Source organism: Vitis riparia, chromosome 14 (assembly GCF_004353265.1).
Source record: "Vitis riparia cultivar Riparia Gloire de Montpellier isolate 1030 chromosome 14, EGFV_Vit.rip_1.0, whole genome shotgun sequence".
In the NCBI taxonomy this organism is placed as follows: Eukaryota; Viridiplantae; Streptophyta; class Magnoliopsida; order Vitales; family Vitaceae; genus Vitis; species Vitis riparia.
Window position 1 is genome coordinate 7846336 of NC_048444.1, and position 15190 is coordinate 7861525.

General features: G+C 30.9%; 2 protein-coding genes across 2 annotated transcripts; both read right to left on the minus strand.

Annotated features, from left to right (window-relative positions):
- Positions 1–1533: 1533 nt before the first annotated feature.
- Positions 1534–3848, minus strand: LOC117931367 (pentatricopeptide repeat-containing protein At3g02490, mitochondrial-like). Its single transcript, XM_034852336.1, has one exon. The coding sequence runs from the start codon at positions 3767–3769 to the stop codon at positions 1817–1819; it is 1953 nt and encodes a 650-aa protein (XP_034708227.1). The 5' UTR covers positions 3770–3848; the 3' UTR covers positions 1534–1816.
- An 8870-nt stretch (positions 3849–12718) lies between these two features.
- Positions 12719–13700, minus strand: LOC117931255 (stress-induced protein KIN2-like). Its single transcript, XM_034852190.1, has 3 exons — positions 13573–13700; positions 13399–13467; positions 12719–13023 (listed from the first exon to the last, which is right to left on the minus strand). The coding sequence occupies exons 1-3, from the start codon at positions 13627–13629 to the stop codon at positions 12949–12951; spliced, it is 201 nt and encodes a 66-aa protein (XP_034708081.1). The 5' UTR covers positions 13630–13700; the 3' UTR covers positions 12719–12948.
- Positions 13701–15190: the final 1490 nt, after the last annotated feature.

The following is a 15190-nucleotide window of genomic DNA, read 5'->3' on the forward strand; positions in this document are numbered from 1 at the left end:
AGCCATTTAGCACTTGGAAGAGGAACAATCATCCCATGTTGGGGTGAATCTGCAAGAAAAATGGGAAGAGTATGGACCAACTTTTGATTTATTTTCCAATGGCACGGAAGACATGGTTTTTGTTTCTCTCCATTTTAGCATTCAATGAGTATTTATTTCCCAAAGACAATGAAGCAATTATTGGCTAATGTGGCATGTTAAGTTTGTGGGGAGCAAGAGAAGGAATGTGCGACTCAAGAGTTTGTAGCAAAAGCAGAATAGATAAGGATGTTGACGTTCCAGGGAGGAAGCTCAAAGAGACAGACTTGCACACCCTTCTTCACAGATGTTCTCTTCTACTTCATATCCTAGCAGTTCATTTGGATTTTTTTTTTTTTATTTTTTTTTTTGACAAGATGAGTGAGAGGGTAACCTATAGAGCTCAGGGAGGACTGCTGTGCTGTTTTCTTGTTTGTGTTCTTTCCTCCTTTACCTTTTATTTCTCTTTTCCCTTTGGAGTTCTCTTGTACAGTACATGTGTACTTGAATTGTGCTTTACCTATCAAAAAAAAGAAAAAAAATGTTGTTGAATTGTGGTCCTTCTTAAGCTTTAGTGCAATTCTATGGCTAAAGATCATGTAGCTAAACCAAGTTGTGGGGATCAAGGCTTTGTTGAGTTGAGCTGATCCAACAAATCAATGTCCAAGAATAAATGGATCCATATTACGAGTCTAATACGTAAAACCAACTGATAACAATATAGCAAAGCAATGGAAAATACAGCAAACCATACTGCTATCTAGCTCCAACACCAAAACCATGTGCCTAGTAGGAGAACGTGAACATACCAGAGGATAAAAGGCTATTAGCATTTCAAAAATATAATAAATATCACAAATGGATTCCTTTTAGAATAGTCAAAGGGACAATCAGATGGTGCTTAGTGACAAATAATAGCAATCATCACAACAACAAAAACAATAATAATACTATGGTGCTTAGCAATATAACCTTTTGCAGTATGTTCTTCTCTTGCAACTTTCAAGATGGATCTCTCATCCTCTAGAAGATCACATACTTGAAAACACAACAGGCATTTAAAAACCCTCATAACCACCACTAAATACAAACTACAGTTGCCACAAGAATTCATTTTTCCAACAATTTGATTCTAACAGACCCTCACGAATTCAATCATTCAAGCTACAAAGTTATGGAACATAATAGTTGGTTTACAGAGTACTCAACTGGTCAACGATGAAAAACAATTAGAAGAAAAAACTGGCTGAAGAAATAATTTGATCATGGTCCCCCAGATTCCTAAACCCACACATAAAGGAGTATCAGATGAGAAAAAAAGAAAGAGAGAGAGAGAGAGAGAGGGAGGGAGAGATGCCCTAATGAAAGTCATAAGTTGAGAAGTCCATTAAAATCTCTAGTTCAGATACCAGGCAAGCTACTACCTTAAACAAGCACTTTGAAGCTTCAGTTGCTTGAATCTAAAATTAAAAATCAAACTGCAATAACAAAAATTTCATGCCAGAATAACATAAATGAGTCTAAAAACAGTAACTGTTTCCAGAGAGTAAATATGCAAATAATGTTTACTTGAATCCCTGTCAACAGATGTGCTCCACAAATAACTTGAGAGAAGTCGTATTCAGATGTACTATGTAATACCCTGGATTTTATTGGACAAAAAATAAAGCTACTCATGCTCCAGCAGTCAACAAATTTAAAATGGGGAGCACTGAAAATTTTTATACCGAAAATTTTGAAGAAATGCCAAACTACTTCAATCTAACAAAATACAATAAGAGATTCACTCCACTGAAACCTAAGCAGCCATGGCAGCTTCTCCAGATTTCATGGTATAAAAGAGATTCAGAACATCAGCATGGTTACGGATGTAGCCTGGGCATTTGGAAAGGAAATCTTGTGCTTCATTGTGCCTTCCAGCCTTGAAAAATGCCTCAAACGTACGGAGGAACACGGATGTAGATGGAAACCTCTTCACAGTCATGGCTCTCAGGAAAGTAATAGCATCATCACCAGTTCCAGTTCTTGAAACATACTCGATGAATGGGTCTAAGAAAGGTGGGAACTCATGATCTTTCATCAAACCCAAAAGATTCAAAGCTGCTTGAAATCCCCCCTGGACCAACAACTTGCTTATCAACAGTTTATACGTACTATGCCAAGGTTTAAACTTCTCTTTACTGGCAAGATCACAAAGAAGTCCACATGCATCTACAGATCTGCCTTTACAGCAATATGCATTTACCAACACTTCAAAAGCATAACCAGCATAAGAAACCCCCTCCTTTTCAACCATTTTTTGGAAACAATCAGAAGCTTTATCAAGATCCCCTGCTACACAGTATCCTTCAATTAAAGAGGACCATGTTCTGTAATTTGGACGACAATCCGAATCCTCCATATTATTCATAAACTCATTAGCTTCATCTGTTTTCCGAGCACTGCTAAGCCCAAAGGCAATTTTATTCTGCATGCCACTACCAACTACATACCCACCTTCTTCCATTGCTTTCAAGAGCTTATTGCACTCCCCAAATCTACCAACACTGGTTAAAGATTTGAGAACTGCATCAAGCATAGATTTTGTCAATATATTCCCACCCTCTGTATAAGTCCTCACAACTCTTGAAAACAAACTAATGTCTAAAACCTTACTCACAACTATTTTCCGTAAAAGAAAGGTACAATCATACATAGAAGGCTTGTTTGCACCACTCATTGCAAATTCATATAAATCCACCACTTCCTTTATCATTTTCCGCTTGTAAAACCTCCCTACAACTTTAACATATGTTGCCACCTCCATTTCATATCCAGCATTCCTCATTTCATCAGCAACCTTCCAGAACCTCTCAATGCAATCCTCTCTACCCAAAACCCTCAGCATAGCATTATAAGTCTGCTTATCATGCTTGATCAAGTCACTCTCCTCAACCCAGCGAAAAAATATCAATGCTTTCATTGGCTCCAGTCCAAGATTCTCCAACACCATGGCAACCAAGTCACCTGAAAATGTAACTTTTAAATTGTGCAATTGCCCTTCAACATTGTCCCCCCACACCTCACTTCTAATTATCTTACTAACCCTTGAGCAAATCTTCTGTATGGAATTATCTACAGATCCCGATGCAAACAGCCCTCTCAACTTTTCCAGATCACTCTCCAACGCCTCTTTTTCAAATTTTTCCAATGCTTTCACATAAGCTGCCTTGGACACTCCATACCCTCTCTTGTTCATAACCTCAACCAAATCCCAGAACTCACGCACAAACCCGTTACTACCCAAAATACCCAACATCAAATTATACGACTTGGAGCTCAGTCTCTCACTCTCAGCCCTCAGAACCCAATCAAAAACCCTCCTCGCCACTTCAGGATTCGATTCCAGATTTTCCAATACCTTCAACACCAACTCGTGGCTGACCACAATATCACTAGACTCCACTTCGTTCTTAATCTCATCAAAACCTTTCGGTTTAGAGAAAATATCAGTGAAAACAACGTGATCCAGACCCTTGTCTTCGAGGGCCAGCTCAGAAGAGAAGCTCCGAGACCTAGGGACACTAAAATTTCTTAACTCAGTGGAATCAATCACGCAGTGATGAGAGTGTCCCTGGAGAAATGAAGAAAAGAAACGGAGTGTTTGGGAAGAGTGATCAGATTTTACCGGAAAATGCGAGAAAATGTGGGAAATGGAGAGCGGCGAGCGAGAGTGGGTGCGGAGTAGAAGCAAGCGCCATTGATTTCTCATCTTTCCCAGTGTGTTTGGAGGCTCTGCGATATCTAGGGTTTTAGAAGAGCCTTAAGTCTGAAGGTGAAGGCACCGGTTCGAGCCGCCCTTTAAGGCTAGTTTGGTTGCTCTTACAATATTAAGAGGCTTTATCTCAAACCATATGGAAAGTAAGAAAAAAAAATTAAACAAAAAAAAAGGCTGTGTTTGGATAAATTTCATGTTTTGTGTTTTGTGGTGTGTTTTTAATTAAAAAAAATAATAATAATTTTTATATAAAATATAAAAAATTTATAAACTTACTTGAAAAATGTAATAGCTTGAAAACTATTTTAAAAAATTAAGTTACCAAAAAAAAATATCATTACCTCGATTTTGTAAAATGTAAGAGGGAAAAAAAAAAAAAATATATATATATATATTATAAGATGTTCTATCTTCATACAGAAGTTTCTGATTTTACAAATAAAAATTAAAAAATTTATCCAAACAAACACTACATAAATAACAAAGGGTAAAGTATATCTAAATTGATCTCGTGGATATAGAATTTTTGTGATAACCCACATTTATTTATAAGAATTAAGGTGGTGTTTGTTTTTTTAATTTAATTTGTTTTTAGTCTATAGATTATTTGTTTTAATATTTTATTTATTACTTCTTTTAAAAAAAAATCAACTTATAAAAAATAAAATATTTAACTTTTTATAGAATGCTAAAAATAACTTATTGAAATAACCAAAACATAATCTCAATATGATCCTTAACATATTAATACTTAATGCTTAATAAAAATAAAATAAGAAAAAACAAACAACTTAATACTTAATATTCAATATTATTATATTATATTAAGTCCTATTTTAATTTAAATAAGAAAAAAACAAGCACTACCTAAGTCTCCGATCAATTAACAGATTCCAAATTGATAAATAAAAGTCAACATAGGATATTAGAGAAGTCAACAACATATTTCTTTAGGTACGCCTCGATTAGGAATATCTAGTGTGCAACTATAAGATAAGAATGACATGTTTATGCGATTTTGTAGCATCACTTTTTGAAAAAAAAAAAATTATATTAGATATTATATTTCAAAGAATGGTTTAGGCCAAATGTTAAAATAGTCTTTTCAAAAAATAGACTCTAATTCTAATTCCTATGCTTTGTGATTATGTAAATAAGTATACTTATAGAATTTGTTCAATTTTATCTATATATTTGTTCCACTTTTACACAATGAACCTTAATTTACAATGGAAAATCAACCATCAATTGCTTTATGATATCAATCTTTTTTAACTGTCAAATAAGTAGTCTCAATTTAAAATCAAATTATTTATAATCAACTTGCTTTAATAATTATATTATCTATATAATAACATATATCCTATATTTAACGAAAAACTATAATTTCATCTATCTAGTATTTAACAAAAAAAAAAAAACTAATAAAACACTAGTTGTGTTAACCAAAAAAAAAAAGTGGGTATGCACATTAAAATAATGAAGCTTATGTTTTTAAATAAAACAAAAACACTTTTAAATTAAAAAACCCTCGATCATTATACCTAAAATAAAAGGTATCACATGTCAATGATGTAATACCTAGTACTAATGAATTAAATAGGCAATAATGACTATCTTAGTACTTAACTTTAAACATGCTTACTTAGATGTTAAAACTAGTTTAATACTAATCTTGTTTAATTATGAATTAAACTTTGATTAAGGTTAAACGGGATTAGTTAATAACTTAAGCATGCTTATTAGGTTCTTAGGGGCTTATTAGAGTTATGAAAAGTTGAAAACCTAAAAGACTACTGGGCAGTTATAGGTTTAATATTGGATAACTTGAAGGACTAAACAACAATTATGGAAAAATTGAGATTAGTAGCAACCTTATGGCTTGTCACCTCTTGCTTGGCTGCTTGGTGACCCTTTGTAAGGGTCGGCAACCTCATTTTAGCGCCTTGTCTTTCCAGCAATCTGGGTTAGAGAGAGAATCTAAAGAGAGAAAGTGAAGATTTGAGGTAAGGAAGTAGATTAATTTAATAATTTTAGTATATTGAGGTTTCTAATGATATTTTGAAACAAATTAATGGTAAAGTTTGTGTAAAAGTTGAATGTAATTAGTTATAAACATATCTTAGTTATAAACATGTCTTAGTTATAAATCAAAATTAATTAAGGTTTAAAGTGTTTTAACTTAAGTATTTTATCGATAGAAAGATCAACATACATCTTTGTTTAATTTGGTTTGATTGAAAAAAAAATTAAAAAACATGTGATTAATTAGGTTATTTGGACACTTGGGACTTGTTAAGGGTTAGACTTTAGGAAAATCAAAACAATTAGTATTTGTGGAGCATTGATATCTGATGTGTACATTAGTAAGGGTTAGCAGTTTATCAGTTGTGAAAGAAAGGATGAGGAAAAACAGAGATGAAACCAATAAACACATGCATACATGTTTGACATTATTGCATATTTGTTAATAGTTATAAAATGTTTATCATGCATGCTACTATACGTTTAATTTCAAGGTTTTTAAGGATATACTTAGAATGGATATAAACTTTCCTATTGAGATGTGAATTCACCCTATCTCTTCCACCTTTAGATGCAGGTAAGAAGACCTATGCTAGAAATAATGCTTAAGCATTGCTTTTCTGTTGATTGGATGTTGTTTGCTCGCATTGAAAGTATTTTGAGGTTTTGCCTTTGTATCATACAAATACTAAATCTTTTTGAAGAAATGATGTAATGTATATTTGTCATGTACACTTGTAGTATGGGCTACCCGTAGTGAACCATGGGATTTTGATATATGTAAAGTAATGTTGTACAAGTTCTTTTGTAAAACATATCATATTTTGTTAACTAATAGTTACAAAGTTTAATACAGGATGTAAACTTCTTTATAAAAGGTTTCCATACTATCTCTTTACACAAAATCAAGTAGGAACTTAGCATTTAAATTTTTGTATCCCCAAATTTTTTAAAGCACTTATGTTGTATTTGAGTATCAATTGTTAAGTCTAAAACCCGGGGTGTGACAAATACCCTCTTCTTATAAAGTATATCTTGAGAGCCTATAGTAACTCTTATTCTCAACAACATGAAGAGTCTTTACATAATATGATGGGTTAGAAACAACATAAACAAACGCATCATCTAAGACATTAGTAGCTTTAACTTCATAACCTCCACATGCTCTACTTGTAAGGATAAGACCCTTAAAATACATGACATAATGTAACAAAATAAGATTTCATCAACATATTTATATTATGATTTCAATTTCCACTTTTCTATCAATGATTTTATTATTACTTATCTTAGTATTTAGACCTACATCACTTGTGTTATACTTAGGTGCATTATAATTTGCACGAAATATTTAAGTTATAAGTTCTTTATAAGTTGTTGAGTAGTTCATAACTAATTCATAAACTTAAGCAATCTATCGAAGGTTGTAGTGCATTACCTCCCAATTAGAGAGATGGCTTGTCTTAGTCATCATCGTGGTTTTCTCATGGTAAGGACACTAGTGTGTATTGTTACATATCATATAAGACCTATGACAAGTTTTGACATTGGCTATCAGGTAGCTCTAACTTCACCAAGTTACTATATTACATAGGCTCTCAATTTTGGGAGAATATTGAGTTAATGTTAAGGTCTTCAATAACTTTACCTTATAAATGAGATCCTAAGGTGGTTATATGTTCCCTATAGATTGTGTTACTATTGATTAAAGTATGTGACAACTAGTGTTCTCAAGAAATGTACCATGATATTTCATAGGATGGAAATAGCGTAAGAGCTTGTGATTGTTCTACTGCCTAACGACTAGCAAATTGGTTCAACCAGTTGGTTAATCAATCAAACCTATTTATGCTTAACGACTAGTTTAAACTTCCATCTTTTATATAATTGCTAAAACTTATATTTATTGCTAAGAGTGCTCTCTAAAACTACTATTCATCAATCCAAAATATTTTTTCCAAGTGTTTTGAGTCCATGTTGATCTCCAACTTGCTTATTTAGTGCATCATCCTTCAATCTTAGTTTACCTTGTATTTCTTGAGCGAAAATTTGCAAACTAGGAAGTGTTTTTCTTTAGATTTCTATTGTAAACTAAGAAAATAGTGTTCAAAGGTAAAATATCTCTTAATGGAAAGTGAAAAAGGTTCATTATGAAAGTTCACTAAGAAAGGTTCATTTATCAAGACTATCTTTAGGTTATTTGTATGTAAAATTTTGGGTACACTAAGTCAAGAATGCATTTCATTTACCTAAGCACTCCTAAACTTACTTAGAATAGACCCTAATTAACCTCTCTTGATTTTTTTTTTTCAAAAGAATCTACTTCAAAAATATTTTGAAAATCGAGACCTTATTAATGTCATTTTAACTCAAAAGGGTCTTAAAAAATGTATGGAATCCAAGAGCTTTAAGCATAAATATTATAAAATTGGAAAAGAGTTAAAAAAGAAAGTAAAAAACTTGAATGGACGACCTAAGGTTCAATTGAGAGGTTAACTAGTTACGCCCTGGTGAAGTACATCTAATGTGATTTGAATTGGCAATAAGTTGGGGATACCTTCCCGAATAACCTAGTGGTCTACTAGTATGTAGACCAATGGAGCAAGTTACTCTGCAATGTCACATGCAACTCTACATTTAATGCATAATGACAAGCTAGAAGGTCAACATAGGGGGTGGGGTGGGGGTAAATTAGAGCAACGAGTAGTTATATCTAATAGCTAGTTTGACCTCCCAATTCCTATATAAAGGCTCATAACTTCATTGATTGGAGAAGGAATTGTTGTAAACTATTGTTCAATCATGTATTGGGCCTTGGGAAAACATTTGAATATACCTCAAGCCAAAACTTGCATTTCATTTTCATACACCTTATTGATCCTAGTTTAAATTTTATTTCTTGTGCTAACACTTGTAACTAGGATGTTATTGTTCATCTATCTCTTTGTATACCTTTGAGAGTTTGCTAAGTATGAGATATCACTTAAGTTTGTCATATGTGGATTATTACTTGAATTTGCTAAGTGTGAGATATCACTAAAGGTGTTGACAAGTGTGAGATATCACTTGAAATTTTTGTTTCAAGAGCGAGATGTCTATTAAAAAGATTGTGAATAAAAGCTTAAAAAACCATTCATAGTGACCCAAAACTTCTTACCTTCCAAAGACACATGGACCATGGAGGAGATAGTACGACTATCATTGTCATCATTGACCTATGAGTTAGGACCACTCATAGTGACCCAAAACAACTAACATTTAATGTACATTAATTAACCTTTTACTCAACTTTTTATAAATTATCGCCTATAAAATTAGTTTTGGATAAGTATCAGACTCATGGGTTAAAACTTAATTGAATTAAAGAAATAAGTGAATAAATACAAATAATAGAATGGTCTTTTTCCTCCATAGTAGAAACCCTATGTATATATATTTTATTATATTTCAATCTTCTATACAAAAATTATTAGAGCTTATGGTTTAGAGGAAAATCTTCAAATTGACTTAAGTAGCTTAAGCTAAGTGTTTAGCCTATTGATTTAATATTTCAAATTCATCTTTTAGGATTATGTAAAATGAATAGCTTTGAATCATCTAATATTATCTTTAGAATTTGTTTATATCTTCATGTCTTGGAAATAGAGAGAATTGAATAAAAATATAAAGAAATTGTCTCAAGGTCACTATTAATAAAGGATAAGTTATTGATCTTCATTATCCTTGGTAGAATAGTGATACAATGCAATCCCATTTTGTAAGTGAGTTATGAATCTTAGATATACCATTGATTGGAAATTGGTCTACCCACTAGTAAGAGGAATAATCAAGGCTAATCACCTAGTGTAAGTCTAACTATTCAGGCACAATGTTAAGTACAAATAATTGGACAATTATCAATGTACCAGAGTAGAGTAAAATGTTTATCTTTGTATTTTATATGTATTTTATATATATATATATATATATATATATATATATATATATATATATATATATATATGTATATATGTATGTATATGTATAAAAAATTATTATAGAAAGTGTGTTATATTGTCTTTATTTTTTAATTGAATTGAAAAATAAATTGATACCATTTAATAATGGGGAGTTTTCCAAAAGAAAATGAAATTCATTATTAAACTAATTAAGTTTAATTTTTAAGTAATTTCTTTAAAAGTGTGATACCTCTTAAGGTTTCATTCTACAATGTGTTTGATTCTTCTTATTGTCCTATTTCTCCTTATTGAGCTCAACCTTTTCTTTTGATCTCACTATTTAGGTCTCAATTATATCAATAATGAGTGATCAAAATAGTAGGGGTGTTTTTGTTAGGTCAACTTTTAGGATTGATGACTTAGAAGGACTCCACTTGATTAGGATTTCTAGAATTATTATTTAATGTATTTTTATAATTATTAAATTTATTGTTGAGAGACTAATTATTTATTTTCATTAGTTTTTGATTGAAAATTTAATACATTTTTTAATTATTGTGAAACCAAGGTTTGCTTAATATCGTTTTGATGATAACAAAACAAGGTTTGAAACTAATGATTATATTTCAAGTATAATTAGATAAGTACATTTCCAAAGTGACAACCACAAAACAAAATCAAGCCAAATGGAGATTAATAAGAAGAAGAAGACCTCAAAGAAAAGTGTTTTTCAAGACCTAAGATTTATAGGATCTCTTTGTAAGGTTATTGGTGCCCTAAGTTTTTCATGTATTACATTATTTTACTTATGCACCAAATCATCTAAGAATTATTTTGTTTAAAATATTTTAAAATTAGATGATTTTATATATGTATTTAACAAAACCTTGTATTAAATGCTTTCCAAATTTGATTAAAAGATTTTAAGTTAAAAAAATATGGTTGTTGAGCTAAAAACGACTCAACCAATTGAACCAAATGAGGAACCAGTTGACATATTCAACTCAATCGATTGAGAAGTGTAAAAACCTTCTCTATATTCTAAAACACTTGTTTGATTAGTCAAGGTTGGACCTCAATTGGTTAAGGATCGATTGAGGGTTGGTTAAGGGGCAGTTGAGGTTCAATAGTCACTTATCATGCATTAAATGCTAACAGTTAGTGAATTGGTCGAACTAGAGTTTAATCGAATGAACCCCTAACGACTAGTTTGACATTTTTCCATTATAAAAAAAGGTTTCAATCTTCATTGTTTCAAGAGTTTAATCTTCCTAAATCTTTTTTGAATATATTTGAGCTTTGGGAGAGTGTTTTTTAGTGCACCATTATTCTAAAATTTGTATATCATTAGTGCATCATTCAATCTTAATTTATTTTGTATCATTTGAGCCTAAATTTTGTATTATGATTTTGTGAGATTATTTTTTATCTTTATTTGTAAATCTTTGAGAGGAAAAATCTAAGTGTGAGGTATCACTTAAGGATTTCTCAAGTGTGAGGCAACACTTGAGGAGTTGTTCAAGAGTGAGGTATCTTTTAAAGATTGTAAAGGGTGTTTGGAACCAAAAGTCTAAAAGGGTGGATTATAACCATAGTCTAATTGTATTGCTTGAAAGAATTGGTTTGAATTGAATTAGTGGAACCTCAAACTGGGGATTGAAATTAAAGGAGAGTGACATAAGCTGAGTTACGTCAAACCGTTATAAAAATCTTGTGTTTACATTCTCTTTTCCCTACTCTTTTACTTTATATGCAATTGTTTTCACATTATTTTATATATATATATATATATATATATATATATATATATATATATATATATATATATATATATATATATATATATATATATATTTGCATATAATTGTCTATTGCATTCACATAATTTAAATTTGTAAAAATAGATCATCGCCTTATTCACCTTCTTTGTAAGGTGATTACCTTAGATTGAATTAGCTCAATTTTCCTAACAATTATGTTTATGTTTATGTTTTTATTATTGTTTAGTATAACTTGTCATAGCATGGTTTTTTTTTTTTTTAGCTAGGATCATGCATGTGTTACGATTCTTGAACTCAATATGTGACATGATCTGGAGTCCTTGGCCTTTAGCTTGAAACATCACAGAGTTGTGAAATCACATATCATTTAGAAGAAGAAGTTCATAGTATTATATATGTAATAAGTTTTTTTTTTGTTGAGTAAATGTGTTTTAAAATCACAAGGGTCTATTGAGTGCAAATAGATGGCATTTACACGGAAGAGGAGCAAGTCACAACAAATAGTATTAAAGTCAATCCTTAACTTTGGGTATAAGACTTTATCTATCTCACCCTAGAAAGAAGTGGTATATATTTATCTAGCAAACCCTATAATTTTAGGAAACACGATGAAGCTAGACTTTATATTTGTATCAAAAAATTAGACTCATTTAAAGTTTTACATAAAAGGTTAAAATAAACAGTATCTAATGACCCAAAATAAAAACTCGTGGGGACGGATAATTTAATCATATTGAGAATTACAGTTTTGTAATTCAATATATGAATAACTTTATAATATACATTTCAACTCATTATGTGATTCCCCTTTTATCAATTTAAATTTATATCTTACCAAATTATATTTTTTATAAATTTATTCTTCAAAAATAAATTTATTTGCTTGAAAAAATAAATGTATTTCTATTACATCTCCATAAAATATATACATATTTTTTTTACATTTATTCATTGAGTTTAAATTAAAGGAAAAAACTACTCACTTTTATAAATAGTTTATCTTATTAAAATACTAATAAATTTTTATATTTTTATGAAATAAAATCCAATCAGTCACCCTATTTGAGCTCTACTTAGGCCCATGTACCAAATTCTGAAAATGGATATAAATTTGTAAAAGTATGAAAGCAAGTGAAAGTATAGAGTATGGACAGTGAAGTTGAAAATGGAAATAGCTAGAGAATATTTAAGAACACATATGGTGGTCCTCTCAAAGCATATTATGAATTCAATTGTCAACTAAGGTGAGAGCCCCATGGGAGAGAGGGAGCTCTCTTCTTAACTACTTCAAAGAATTTAAACCAAACAAGATGCTCTCCAACAGGAGAATCTGAAAACACACAAAACAAATACAAAATGAAAACGTCTGTGGGACAGTACTGGAGAGAGAGAGGACAGAGAGAGAGAGGGTGGCAGCCATATTTTGCCTTCACTTGTTCATGCCAGTAGCATTCTTGACAGCATCAGCAGCCCCTTGTGCCATGGCTTTAATTTGCTGACCAGCCTGCAGCATGCATGCAGGAGAATACCATATGTGAACACTAATAACTTGAAAAAGAAAGAAAAATGAAAATCCTCACCAGAGAGGTACGGGAACAACTTGGCCGGATCGATTCGACCCAACCGGAATTCAGTTTGATATTTATATGAGTTTGGATAATTATTTTCAATATTTGAATTGAACTTCTGTTAGGTGGTTGATCGTTTCTTAATTTATGTTAGGTTTGGGTTACTCATCAATCTGATCAACCGGTCCAAGTTGTAAGCCTACTCTCAAGATTGTCTAAGAATATGAACGGATGGTAAATGAAGTGTCATGTTGGCATTAATGGCGTTCATGGAAGGGGAAAGAAAGCAAGAAATTAAAGAAAACTTGAACCTCCTGGCATGTTTCCTTGGTGGACTGGGCAGCATTGCTAACCTTATCCATCATCTGATTCCCCTTTTCCTGAAACGAACCAGAAGAAGATTTGTCACCATCACCCCTACATGGGCATGAAAGAAAAACAGATAAAAGGTAAGCAGCTATAAGGGCATCAGTCATCATCATCACCTTCGCTTCGCCCTTGACCTCACCGGCTTGGAAACTCGTCTTGTCAGATTGGCTCATCTTTGTTTTCTTGAAGGTGGAAACTGAGGCTTAGAAACTCAACTTGGGCGATTCAGATCGATGATCCGATCATCATTGTGGAGATTAATATTTATAGTTGTCAGAAACCAATCACTCGGTTGAATGAGTTTTAACATGTGTCACCCAACTGTCGTAGAAAAATGAGGCCGGTGACCCGGGGGGTTTGTCCATGGAAGTGAGATGCTTTGATCAATTCAAAGGTCGTTAGAAGTTTCAGGGGGCTTAATGGGTTCGGTTTCTTGGATTCGGACAAGAAAATTACTGCTCTTCTGCAATGCCCACGTTGCAATCAAGAAACCTCTCGCTTTGTCCCAAAAAGAAAATTAATTATTCTGAAAAGTAAAATATTTTTGGCATGTATTGTATCTTTATAAATATAAATATCTTTTATATGGAGTATTTTATTTTAAATTTTTCTTGATATTTATATAATTTTTTTGAAAAATAATCTTAAAAAATAAGTAAAAATAATTAAAAAAAAATATTGTTTCAAAACATCATATTTCTATTTTTAAGATCAAAAAAACTATTTTTGTGGTTTTTGATTGTTAAAAGCTTTTTCTATATTTTTATTTTGAAAAATAGAATATTGTTTTGAAAAATGGTGATTAAGTAAGACCTAAATTTTTTAGGAATATAAATATAGTATAATATATACTACGAAAAACTTATTCCCGACTAATTTGATTTTAGATTAAAATAAGTAAAGTGATGTTCTGATAGTGTCTTCATATTTATTTTTTGAAGAACAAAATTAATTTTTAAAAATATAAAATAATTTTTTTTTAAAAAAACAAAAATATATGATATATTTAAAAAATATGTTTTAATTGTTTTAAATTTTTTTTAGGTTGGTATAAAGAATAATTATACAAATATGAGAAATGATTAAAAATAAAAAACCATATATAAAAATTGTTTTTAAATAAAAACATAAAAAATATATTAAAAATATTTCATATTTGAAACATACTTTTGATTTTGTAAAACAAAACATTGAAGGGTTTTTAAAAGCTATTCTCATAAACTATTTTTTAAAACACTTGCGAAACATGCCTATGATTTTTGAATTGTAAAATTTTCATCTCATACAAAGCAATGCCACTTCACTAAAAATTCACTTGCAAAGGGCTTTTTTCATTTTTTGAAAGCAAAAAATGAGATATAATTGCTTTATTTTCATGGAAACCAAACATAGGAGCTAGGTTTCTCTTTCAATGCTTTTAACCTGTCAATATTGTTGTTGAAAATTTTGAATTCCCATATTTCATTCTGAAAGCTCAAGCGCGTGAATTCTTGTAAAATTAGAATTCCAATGTAAATAGAAGCTTTAAACACAACAAGAAGATGTAATAAAACATTGAAACAATAAAAATAAAAACTCAAATAAAATGAATTTAGTTTTATGAATTATAATTGATAAATAATTGCAAACGGCCTTTATGTTATCTTTATAGTTAAATAATAAGAATTTGCAATCTTATTTTAATCAATGGTAGATGTGTAACTTGGATCGGTTGATCTGATCCAACTCAAATCC

Bases quoted from the DNA above. Each gene is read 5' to 3' on its own strand.
- LOC117931255 (XM_034852190.1), bottom strand. From the start codon at position 13,629: ATGAGCCAATCTGACAAGACGAGTTTCCAAGCCGGTGAGGTCAAGGGC. The intron at 13,468-13,572 runs GTGATGATGATG...GGTTCGTTTCAG, and splicing joins AGGTCAAGGGCGAAGCGAAG to GAAAAGGGGAATCAGATGAT. The intron at 13,024-13,398 runs GTTCAAGTTTTC...TGCATGCTGCAG, and splicing joins CCAAGGAAACATGCCAGGAG to GCTGGTCAGCAAATTAAAGC.
- LOC117931367 (XM_034852336.1), bottom strand. From the start codon at position 3,769: ATGAGAAATCAATGGCGCTTGCTTCTACTCCGCACCCACTCTCGCTCG.